Source organism: Saccopteryx bilineata, chromosome 8 (genome assembly GCF_036850765.1).
Source record: "Saccopteryx bilineata isolate mSacBil1 chromosome 8, mSacBil1_pri_phased_curated, whole genome shotgun sequence".
In the NCBI taxonomy this organism is placed as follows: Eukaryota; Metazoa; Chordata; class Mammalia; order Chiroptera; family Emballonuridae; genus Saccopteryx; species Saccopteryx bilineata.
In genome coordinates this window covers 67,148,035-67,160,712 of record NC_089497.1, presented here as the reverse complement: position 1 = coordinate 67,160,712, position 12,678 = coordinate 67,148,035, and the positions used below count along the sequence as shown (strand labels likewise).

Genomic DNA, 12,678 nt, shown 5'->3' with positions numbered 1-12,678 from the left:
AAAGACTTCTAGTGCTATCATCCAAAGATGGGACTGATAGTGGCAATTTCTGTCTGAGACAGGCAGGCAATGGGGGAAAATGACTTCTATCCCTAACCTCCACACCAAAGAGAAAGCACTTATGTTGAAAAACACACTTTGGGTCTGGTACTTACTAGAAATATCCAGATTTGTGCTGATCACAATTTTACCCACTCACCAGAGGCATGTCTCAACTTTCTGTCCCCGGGACCCATTAATCATTTACAGCATGTTGACAGACATTTCAACTAGAGGTCAAGGTGAACATCTCCAATCAGTTACATAACAAAAATGTATAAAAAACTGTTTAATCAATAGTCTGTGTGTGTGTGCATGTGAGTGTGTGTTTAAAAGTCTGTAGAAAATCCTCTGCTGTGGTACACCATAGCAAGGGCTGGTTTTCACATTTTAACACAATGAAGGCATTCGCTGCAGCTCTGCTTCCCATCCTTGTGACCACGCTGCAGTATTCCTGTGCTGTGAGCCCCATAGGCTGCAATGCTACCGAGCCCCTGGCAGGGAAAGCGCTAGACCTGATCAATAAAGGACGTCTGAACGGCTACCTTTTCCAGTTGCTGCGGGTCGTTGATGCCCACTTGGACAAAGCGGTGAGGAACTACCAATGGCAGAGCTGAGTTGGAAAATGGTGCATCGTGGGCGAATGTGACTCTAGCCCCTAAGCCTACTGCTTTGCACAATGGAATGGCTTTGGTCAGGGTTTACTGTTAAATTTCTGCTGCTGCTCTAGATTATTCTTACTCTTTTCAAACTAACGTTTGTTATTTGTACATCCTTACCTATGAATCAGTCTGTGAACACTTATAAGCACTGCTGCTGAGTCCAGTAAAATGCTAAGTACTATAAAAGAAAAGTTAGAATGAACTGAGGGCCTTGCCCTCAAGGAAATAATAATCAGCTCACACACACACATAGACAAATTGTGTAAGGTATATTTAAGTGACCAAGTGAGTGGTATAGATGCTAGAGCAATCTAGTGAAAGAAGATCTATTGTGATTTAATGAAAGAAGGCTCCCCCCCAAATAAGCAGGATTTTAACAGGAAGATGGCCTGGATTAAAATTATTCCAGGAAAATTCCAGGACTGTTGCCTCTATGTGGGTAAGAAATCAGGAATGAGGGTGACAGGGAGTAATTAAACATAAGCAGGGGTATTCCAGAAGTGCTGAGTAAGATTTGGCACAGCCAGCCAGACTGGAAGAGAGAATGTAGGTTTATCTTGATGCAATGCAAGCCTACTGCCTTCACTTAGATCTATGCTTACTTGGAGTAGATTTGAGGACTTGATAGAGATTATGAAGGGAGGCCTCCCTCTCTGACTCCTCTCCCCAGAATAACCTACCCTTTGGGAGAACCACTAAAATCAGGGAGGTCAGATAATGGACACAGGACAAGCAGATAACTTTATACATGTTAAAACATTAGGTGTGGAGGCACTATAAGGTTGCAGAGAACGAGTGCAAGGATTTAGGATTCAACCAACAAGTCTATGACTACTAGTCCCACTCCAGGCTTTCTGCCACATTATAGGACACAGGACAAATTGGCCCAGTGCTACCTCTGAATGGTAGTGTAAAGGTTAGGTAGGGGGTAGGAGGCAGAGTGTGTCTGGGGAGATGGTTGCAGATAATGTGTACATGAACGAGAAAGCTATTTTACATGCTCAGGAATGAGGAAATGAAGATCAGACCCAGATAGTGGGATTTAGGGCAATGAACCATTTCAAAGAAAAGACCATGGGAAGCCTGATGACTGGACAGCAAAAGCATAGGAAAAAAATCAAAGTTGATATCATATTTTTTAAGCCCAAAACTAAGGCAATAAAAAATTAACAGTGTCACTGACAAAAGACAAGATAAGGTGAGAAGGACAGCTGGTTTGTAGAAGAGAGTGGTTAGGTCTGTGGAAGTTGAAATTAAAGCAAGAAGTCTAAGTTCAGAAATAGAGCTGGGTGAGAGGACACAATTGCATAGATCAGAGTTCGTGAAGTTGCTGTCATCACTTATAATTCTAGATTTACCCTTCCACACCTTCACCCAAGCCAATACTGCTGTCTAGTAATTGTTTTTTAAAGCTCATGGGCAGAAGCAATAACATGGCCAATAAAAAGAACATCTGGAAGTAATTTTTTCAAGCTATTTATTTAAATAAATAGATGAAGTGACACAAAGGTAGACATCTGCAATAATTTGGAAAGGAGCAGGAATTCTGTTTAAGAAATCAAGAGATGGCTTCTACTGAAAGCATGGGTTCCCACATGCTACTCACCTGTTGCTTTCTTGGAATTTCTCAGGAATCCACAGCTGTGTATTATTTAGTCTTAGATGTGAAAGAATCTGACTGTCCAGTTCAATCAAGGAAACACTGGGATGATTGTGAGCCAGTTATTTCTAGACGCCCATCTGATATAGTAAGTATACAAGGCACCATTCTCTTCATACCATTCCTGACTTCTGTCTTCTCTGCTTACTCGGGATAGCTATGTGCCTAGGCTACTACAGCAGAAGAGGAACATCAGTTTCTACCTTTTGACTCATGAAGATTATGTTGATCTTGAATAGTATTCTCTGGAGAGCTATACTTAGGAACCCAGTTCAAGATAAGTCAGCAGGGCTTCTGGTCCATTGGGGTAGCATGACCAGCTATGAGACCTTGGGCAAATCACCTTATGTTGCTAGACTTCCATTTCCTCAGCTACAAAGTAACAGGAGTTTGGAGTAGATAGATTCTAAGATCCTTTCTGGCCCTGACAGTCTATGTGTCTAGGAACCTATGAACTTGTATTGTATTCTATGAAGAATAGAATAGACCATGCAATTAGTAAAGGGATTCAAATTCAAGCAAATCTGACCATAGAGCCCATGTTCTCTACAATGATAGAGAACATGGCCTTGTGTAGATTTCTGTTGAATTTCTTCTTAAAAGAAAAGTTCAGCAATAACAGAGGAAAACCCTCTTCTCTTCTCAAGTGGAGAGAAGTCTCATAACCAGAAATGGTCAAGTGGATTAGCTGCAATTACCATGAGGAATGGGGTCTTGTTCAGCACATTGCACATGGGTACTCAGATCCCAGGCTCTCTGCCACAGGAGAAAAACATAGAGATGAAAAAGCACAGATCTAAGATGTCAGTTCCAGAAAATAAGACATTTACATATCTAGAAATTTTAGCATTTTTACCCCTGGAAAGTGTTTGCAATATGGCCATGATCTGTTTAAACAGTTCCTCTCATGATCTGGTTCTCATGGGGGTTTTGGATGTCTATAGAGCATCTAACACAGAGAATCAGAGTAAGAAAATATAGGTTTTGAAAGAGGATTTCTTGAGAGAAATCACACATAAATTTTAAAGTGATAATAGGGTATGTTGTAGCAATTTTTTGTTTCTCCATATTCAACCTGAAAGAAGCAGTAGCAATGACAAACTCCTCTTTCTTACAGGTGATTGGACAGTGTAAGGTAATAGCTACAACATGTTTGAGTGAATTTCAGGATCTCAGAATAAATTACTTCAACTGCACCACCAGCTCTGGTATGGTAATCTGTTAATATGCTACTTAATTCTAGATTAATATAAAATGCAATCATACAGTACTATTTAACATATAACACTATGATGTACATATCAAAAATGGTCCCTACCCTCATGAACTTGATTATTTCTCTCTTGAGAAGAGAAGCAAGAGGGGTTTCCTCTGTTATTTCTGTGCTTTTATTTTAAGAAATTCAATATATAAAAACAGAAATCTACACAAGGCAATATAGTATCATTGTAGAGAACATGGGCTCTAGGGTCAGATTTGCTTGAATTTGAATCCCTTTACTAGTTACATGGTCTTGAGGGCAAGTTACTTAATCTCTTTAAGCATTCTTCATTTGTAAAATAAAGTTAATAATAGTATTAGCTCTTTGGGTCTTTGTTAGAATTACATAAGATGCTCTATGTAGTACACTTCCAAAGTACTTAGCACTCAGTAAGTATTGACTTCAATATCTAAAAGTTATGTGACAATAATACAGTTTACACCTAACTAGGCAATGTTGTGCAGTGAATAGAGCATTGTATTGGATGTTGAAGACCCAGATTCAAAACCCTGAGGTCGCCGACTTGAGCGCGGGCTCATCGGCTTGAGCGTGGGGTTGCTGTCTTGAGCGTGGAATCATAGACATGACCCCAAGGTTGCTGGCTTGAGCCCAAAGTCACTGGCTTGAGCAAGGGGTCACTTGCTCTGCTGTAGCCCCCCCCCCCAGTCAAGGCACATATGAGAAGAGCAATCAATGAACAACTAAGATGCAGCAATGAAGATTTTTTTTTTTTAACAGAGACAGAGAGAGGGATAGATAGGGACAGACAGGAATGGAGAGATGAGAAGCATCAATCATCAGTTTTTCATTGCGACACCTTAGTTGTTCATTGATTGCCTTCTCGTATGTGCCTTGACCACGGGCCTTCAACAAACCAAGTAACCCCTTGGCTTTCAGGGACCTTGGGTCCAAGCTGGTGAGCTTTTGCTCAAACCAGATAAACCCGCGCTCAAGCTGGCGACCTCGAGGTCTTGAACCTGGGTCCTTCCGTATCCCAGTCTGATGCTCTATCCACTGCGCCACTACCTGGTCAGGCAGCAATGAAGAATTGATGCTTCTTGTCTCTCTCCTTTCCTGTCTGTCTGTCCCTATCAGTCTCTCTCTCTCTAACTCTCTCTGTCTTTGTCAAAAAAATAATAACAATACAGTTTATAAAGCAGTTATACAAATGTCATCTTATTTAATCCCAGAACAAAACTATGAAAAGTATGATACTTTCTATTTTAGAGTTAGAATAACTGAGGTTCAATGACTTGGCCTCAGGAACTCAACCACAATGTGGTGAACATAATCCTACTCTACCAGTGTTGACTCTAAATTCCACGTTCTTTTTATTTACTTCTTCAAAAAGAATTGTCACAGAATCCTTTTAAAAATAGCAAATCTTAACATGACTCAATATATAAAAATTCAACAGCCAGGCCACTCCTTCAGGAGGTTGCCTTAAAGAAGATTGAGCTGTATCTTCTCTCTCTGAGCAAAACTTAACCTCAGTGATGTTCTCCATCCTGGCAGAACTAGGAAGAGTTCATTAAAATATTAGCAGTTGATGAATGACGTGAGTGGAGCATCATGAATAAGGTCACAACAGAGACTTGAGCATCAGAAGGATCTAGGTTTAAGTTTAGCTCTGCTGCTGAGTGGCTAATTTGCTGAAAGCAATCTCTTAGCCTCGTCAATTCTCAATTTTCCCATCTGTAAAATAGGAGCTACTGTTATTCTTGCCGCTATGCTTATATGTATTAAGCCCCAGCATTGACACTGCTGTCTTCAACCCAGTAACCATAAAGCCGCCATCTTCTTTCTCCAGTCTTTTCTGCACTGGCCAACATTAAGGACAGCCCCGTACTCTCCGATTTCTTTGAGGATACTGAGCTCTACAGAAAAGAAGCAGAGAAAGCCCTTGAGAAATACAAAGAGAAGAATGATACTTTTGCTTCTTTCAGAGTGGACCAAGTGGAGAGAGTTGCAAGAGTGGTGAGTTCACATATGTCCAGTTAGAGTCTGAGGGCCTAAGTTCCAACCTTGCAGGTACAAATGTACTAGGACTGACTCATTCTACTGGCCTCACTCAGCCAGCCGCTTTCTATTACTATAATTTAAATTTTTTCAGTTATAGTTAACTAAATTCAATATTATATTAGTTGCAGTTGTACACAAATTTAAAAGGATATCTGCATCCTTAAGTTTGTTGCAGCATTATTTATAATAGTCAAGATATGGAAACAACCTAAGTGTCTGACAGAAGATTATAGAAAAAGAAGATGATGTGGTGCATATATACAATGCAATATTACTCACCCTTAAAAAAATAATTAAATCTTATTGTAAGGTCAGCTGAAGGAGGACACCTGAGTTCAGGTTAAGAAAAGTTTATTAGGAGGTCATCTGCTGGGCTGACTCTTAAGGCGGAGGCCAGCAACAGGTTCTCTAACAGGTCGGGTTAAATAGGGAATTCGAGGGTGGGGCTGGTAGTCATTAAGGAAAAATGTAGTTTTCAGTGATTTATGTAAGATGCCAGGGAAAAGGTGATCTGGAATGTCTAGTTTGTCAATGTCCCTTCATCTACTTAAAGGAGGAAGGTGACATGGCCCCTGCCTGCAACTCTATCACTTATCATTTGCAACAACATGAATGGGCCTAACAGGGGTCCCTAAACTTTTTACACAGAGGGCCAGTTCACTGTCCTTCAGACCATTGGAGGGCTGCCACATACAGTGCTCCTCTCACTGACTACCAGTGAAAGAGGTGCCCCTTCCGGAAGTGCGGCGGGAGCCAGATAAATGGCCTCAGGGTGGACGCATGCGGCCAGTGGGCCATAGTTTGGGGACACCTGGAAGGTATTATGCTTAGTGAAATAAGCCAGAGTAAGATAAATACCAACCACTTTTTTGAGGCCCTTGCTACAGCCAAAAGAGACAGGCAGCAGATACCACAGAACTGCCCAACTGCAGTTTCTTATTTTTTAGAGTTGTGAAGAGTGTGATATCTACCAGAAAGGAGGGGAAACCCAAACAAAAAAGAGCAAAAGATAGAAGAGCATATTAGGGCTGTGTGAGTCATGAAAAGCATCTGGTTCTAACCTCCTTGTATTCTGATGGAAAACAGGCTCAGAGCAACTACCTCACCACACCCAGTGGTCTGACTGGAGTTAGACAATTCTTCCTTCCGGTTCAGGGACCCAAGTGCTTCCCACCCAGAGTGGTCTTGTAGAGTGTCTCATTGATATTGTCTTGTATTTTGAAAACACAATGTAAAATAGATTATGGTACATATAAGCAACGGAATGGATACAATGCAATTACGAAAAGGAATGTTTTGGATCTATGTGCATTGGAAAGAATTTCAAGATATATTGCTAAGAGAAAAAGCAAGTTATAGAACAATACTTAGACTATGAGCCACTTTTTATTAAATGATTAGATATTTGTGTGTATTCACAACATATTTAGGAGAAGACTAGAAGGTAAAACACATCAAAGGATGATAGTACCTCTGAGAAGAGGCTAGAGTACAGGAAGGATGACTTTTCATACTATACTTGATTATGTCTATATTGTCTGAACCTTTTCAATGAAATAGTATGCACCTTATCACTTATGTGATAAATTTTTAAAAGGCAGAGACAGTAAGAAAAATGGCACATACAGATGGTCGTGAATCCTCATAGTGCCTTTACGGTATATTAGATAGTAGGTATCTACTGACCTTTTCTTAATGTTCCTGAAACTGCTTTGATCCTATTTGTCTAGAGAGGAGGGGAAAGAACCAACTACTATGTGGACTTCTCTGTGAGGAATTGCTCCAGTAACCATTTTCCCAGGCACCATAATGTGAGTATAATAGATGTCTGTGAAATACTAGGTAATGTTCAGAGACTGCTTACTATGTGCCAGATGCCCTTCTAAAGGCTTTACATATATGTTAACCTATTACCCCCCACCACTACCATATGAACTAGATAACTATTTTTATCCCTGATTTATATATGGGGAAACTGAGGCACAGAGAATTAAGTGAATCGTGAAAATATCATTTTATGAATATACATGATATATACCTAAACTTAAACTGTTTTTTTAAAATACTCATAAGGATTAAAAGCTTAAGCTAAAAATAATAACTAGAATTTATTAAGAATCTACAGTCACGGGCACTTTCATTCACTTCATCTTCTTTACTCCTCATAGTGACCCCATCTGACAAATGGGAGGTAATGGGTTCAGCAAAGTAAGGGTCTTGCCCAATGTTCACAACCAAGCTGAGGTTAGAATCTGTTTTGGTGCTCAGTCCAGTCGGATTTTCCCCTTAATTGCTTATAAATTGATATGCATGTATCTGCAGGAAGATACTATGAATGATACATGGCATTTGCATAGTAACTTTACAAAATAAGTATTTACAAAACACTTCCACATATATTATTGCCTTGTTGGAGCCCTGTGATGATCCCATTGAGGAGAAACAAGTGTCTGTTTCCATTTCCCTGGGAAAGAAGGGCCTAGAAGTTTAAATACTCACCCAATAACACTTGGCTAGAAAGTGTTAGGACACAGGATTTTAATGGTCATCTTCTGATATTCTCTGGGGCCAGAAGAGAGGGAATATTCATTATTTCCTGGCTGCTCAACTTTTCAATCTGAAATAGGTTGAGAATTCTGCTTAGTGGCCACCAGAAAAGACACCCACCTCCCCCACTCCCATCCCCAACAGACCCTTAACTGTCTTGGTGTGGGTAATCCAAACCCAGTGCAAAACCATGGAGGCCGGAGAAGAGGAGCTCAGTGCCAAGTGGGTTTTTTCAGAATTACCTCATTTAATTAAGCCCTCTCATAGCCTGTGGGCAAATAATATTGTACCCATTTTACAAACAAAGTCTGAGTTTCAGAAATTTTACAACTTACCTGAACCTCACACAACTAGTAAATGACGAAGCCAAGATTAACATAGATCTCTCTGACTTCAAAACTGGACTCAGAATTTCAATGATTAACAGTCTCTTTGAAAAAAAAAAAAGAGTTTTCATCTTGGAACTTTGACAGCTGGGTTCAGGGATCTTTGAGGCAGAGGGGTTCCAGTCGGTTGTAGCCTCTGAACTTAGAGTAGGGCCAGCATACGGTCACTTTGACAGGGTTTGTGCAAACCCATTTTATAACTGGCTTCTTCCTATCCAATGCTTTCCACCAAAGAACCCATTCAAGTTGTACAAATCTCTTATCTTCACCACTTTTTATTCTTTCTAGGCACAGGCAATTTAGGTCTTCCATGCAGAAGGGCTGGCCTAAAGTCAAGGCATCAAAGACATAATATTCCTTACAACTCCCATTGGGAAAGCCCCAATGCTAGTGACTAGTCATGGAAGAGAAGTACAGCAATTTGTAATGAAAACCTTTGGAATCTGTACTTTTCCCAGTGTTGACTGGGAGATATTGTTAAATAACTGATGGAGATAATTGATAATATTACCCTGATTCTTCTAGGGCTCTCCTTCCTTTCCAGAATGTCTGAAAGTTCACAATTATAGCTGGGCACCTTCACACCACCTACACACCTAACACACAAATACACACACTAACAGGCTTCTCTCTTATTTATAGGTTTTTGGATTCTGCAGATTAGATTTGTCTTATGATGTAGGAAACTCTGACATGGAAACTCCAAAAGACGTTGTCGTAAACTGTGAAGTCTTCAACCTTAAGGTGGGTTCCCTAAGCAGTCTTTGTTGTGAGCAGTGCCAGAATAAGGTGTAAGATTTGTCATAAAAATAAATTCATGACCAATTTAATCAACCTTTAATTAATTAGGGAATGGCCCTTGTATTTAGGACTCCAGTGCTGAGATTTAGTAATCCAAGTTTTATTATTAGGCACAGAATCTAAGGAGAATAAATTTGCTTCAAATTTATTATATAAAATAAGATACAAAATATATAGTATTTTATGAGACTATCTGCGTGTAGAAACATTTGCTCTACACACAAATAGCCTTCACAATATTTTTTATATCAGCAAAAAATCTTGAAAATAATGAAAATATCCAGGTGCCAAACCTAAAAAGGTGAGCAGGTTTGTCACCATGAACATGGTCGCATAGATTTTTTTTTTGAATCTGAGTAAGAAGGGTGAAGAAGTGCTCATCCATCCTTTACGAGTAAGAGATGTTTATATCATAGAGTCTCAGAACTCTGTTGAGTGCCTAAGTTATAAAGCACTAGGTTTTCAAATGTTGGACTACAGATGAGTATCATTCTATAATATAATTCTACCACTTATGTTGAAATAAGAAAAATAAAGATAAGTTTTTCATGATATAATATTTTATTTAAAGAATCATCCTTTACTTTGAGAATATCTTTCTGAATGTTATCAAAATATTATTCTTATTGTGAAATGATGGTGGTAGATTACAGTTTTAGTTTGTATTTCTTTTTAAGTGAGAGGTGGGGAGATAAACTCCTGTATGTGCCCCGATAGAATCCATCCTGCAATCTCCATTGGGGCCTGAAGCTGACACACTCAGACCAACTGAGTTATCCTCAGTGCCTGGGGCCAACACTCCATCAAGCCACTGGCTGCAGGAGGAGAAGAGTGAGAGAAGGGGGAGAGGGCGAGGGAGATGGAGAGGGAGAAGGAGAGGAAGAAAGAGAGAAACAGATGGTCACCTCTCATGTGTGCCCTGACTAGGGATCAAATCCAGGACATCCATACACTGGGCCAATGCTCTATCCACTGAGCCACTGACCAGGACCTGTTTGTATTTTAAATGCCAACCTGGCTAGATAAAAATTTGAGAACCCTTTTCTAGTATACTACTTTTTTTTTTTTTTTTTTTTGCCAGAGGAGAGAGAGAGAGAGAGACAGGAAGGGCAAGAGATGAGAAGCATCAACTCGTAGTTGCAGCACTTTAGTTGTTCATTGATTGCTTCTCATACATGCCTTGACCAAGGGGCTCTTGCCGAGCCAGTGACCCCTTGCTCAAGCCAGCGACCATGGACTAATGCCAATGATCTCACTCTCAAGCCAGTGACCCTGTGCTCAAGCTGGTGACTTTGGGGTTTTGAACCTGGAACCTCAGCATCCTAGGTTGATGCTCTATCCACTGTGCCACCGTCAGTCAGGCTCCACACATGAATTTTAAAAGTAGGATACCAAGGGCTGGCCAATAGTGGCACAGTGGATGGAGCATCGACCTGAGATGCTGAGGTCCCAGTTTGAAAACCCCAAGGGTGCTGGCTTGAGTGCAGGATCACCAGCTTGAGTGTGAGATCATCAGCATAATCCCACGGTCCCTTACTTGAGCCCAAAGGTCACTGGCTTGTAGCTCAAGGTCACTGGCGTTAGCCAAAGGTTGCTGGCTTGAGCAAGGGGTCACTAGCTTAGCTGAAAGCCCCAGTCAAGGCACATATGAGAAGCCATAGTGAATATCTAAAGTGCCACAACTCTGAGTTGATTCTTCTCCTCTCTTTTTCTTCCTGTCTGTCTCTCTCTCACTCACTAAAAATAAATAAATAAAATTTATTTGTAGAATTCAAAATATGGGAGCCATTCATCTAAATTAAGTTAAACATTTAATTTATTTTTTATTTTATATGATATACTTTTTTGTGTTCTTTACCAGGAACATGAACACATCAATGATGTACAACGCCATCTGGGCCACCTTCTCCACCCTGGTGGGCATGAGCATTCTCCTGCTGGCAAGCCTCCATTTAAGCACAATAGGTCCAGAGATTACCACCATTCCCACAAGCCACATAAACTTGGATGCCCACTTGCTCTAGAAGACAAAAATCACTCAGACCAACCACCACTTCAGGCAGAAGCTCCTCCACTATTACCTTCTTTAAAACGACATCACCTCAGTATTGGCACCAATGAAACCCATTCACCCCCTCATAATCATAGTTCCAGTGAACACCATCACTATGGACAACATCCTCATGGGCACCGTCCTCATAGACACCATCCCCATAGGCACCATCTTCATGGGCACCATTCCCATGGGCACCATCTTCATGGGCACCATTCCCGCGGGCACCATCAACATGGGCATCATCCTCATAGACACCTCCCCCATGGCCATAATTTTTATGACCATGGACCCTGTGACCCACCACCCTATAGCCAAGGTCCCCAAGATCAACATCATTGGGGCCATGGCTCACCACCTAGGCATTCAGAAGATAGAGGTCTAAGTAAAGGACCCTTCAAATGGAAACAAATTGGGCATGTGTACCGATTTCCTCCATTAAAGAAAGGTGAAGTTCTTCCTCTTCCTGAAGCCAATTTCCCAAGCTTCTCATTACCAAATCACAATCCTCAAAAGCCCAAAATTCAGCCCTTCCCTCAAATAGCCTCTGGATCATGTCCAGGGATAATCAAGATTGAGTTTTCACAACTATCAAAGTTTCTTACATATATATTTCCAAAAGAAAATCTGAATTCCTTGAAAAATGAGTAATGTTTTGAATTAAAAGTCTAAATAAAATGTAACCAGTAATAAATGCAAATTTTCAAGTTATTTTAAATGTACTTTCATATTCAGGATAGGACAACGTGAGTGGGGAGGAGATGGCATGATTTGTGTGAGACAAATGGAGAGAAGAGGAAAAATCTGGGTCACAAGTCAGAAGTTAGTTCTCTCGCTGGCTACTATACCACTTAAGACAAATCCTCAGAATTTCTTTATTTCCTGAACCTCACTTTTTTTAATTCTAGCATCATTTCTCCATTAGTACTTATGCTGTAGCTGGTTGTACCAGGAAGTTATGTTTTATCATATAAAGGATTCCTCTTATAAAAGTGATCCGCCCTGGCCAGTTGGCTCAGCGGTAGAGCATCGGCCTAGCGTGCGGAGGACCCGGGTTCGATTCCCGGCCAGGGCACACAGGAGAAGCGCCCATTTGCTTCTCCACCCTCCGCCGCGCTTTCCTCTCTGTCTCTCTCTTCCCCTCCTGCAGCCAAGGCTCCATTGGAGCAAAGATGGCCCGGGCGCTGGGGATGGCTCTGTGGCCTCTGCCTCAGGCGCTAGAGTGGCTCTGGTCGCAACATGGCGAC

At 40.9% G+C, this 12,678-nt stretch overlaps 1 protein-coding gene across 1 annotated transcript; it reads left to right on the top strand.

Annotated features, from left to right (window-relative positions):
• Positions 1-344: 344 nt before the first annotated feature.
• Positions 345-12,145, top strand: HRG (histidine rich glycoprotein). The gene is made up of 7 exons (XM_066241082.1): positions 345-629; positions 2,333-2,449; positions 3,479-3,569; positions 5,433-5,599; positions 7,375-7,455; positions 9,220-9,321; positions 11,240-12,145. Exons 1-7 carry the CDS (start codon positions 438-440, stop codon positions 12,080-12,082), a joined length of 1,593 nt encoding a protein of 530 aa, XP_066097179.1. The 5' UTR covers positions 345-437; the 3' UTR covers positions 12,083-12,145.
• The last annotated feature ends 533 nt before the right edge of the window (positions 12,146-12,678 follow it).

Excerpts from the sequence above, each read along its gene's own strand:
- HRG (XM_066241082.1), top strand. The coding sequence starts at position 438 with ATGAAGGCATTCGCTGCAGCTCTGCTTCCCATCCTTGTGACCACGCTG. Across the intron at positions 2,450-3,478 it reads CTAGACGCCCATCTGATATA|GTGATTGGACAGTGTAAGGT; the intron begins GTAAGTATACAA and ends TCTTTCTTACAG. Across the intron at positions 5,600-7,374 it reads TGGAGAGAGTTGCAAGAGTG|AGAGGAGGGGAAAGAACCAA; the intron begins GTGAGTTCACAT and ends CTATTTGTCTAG.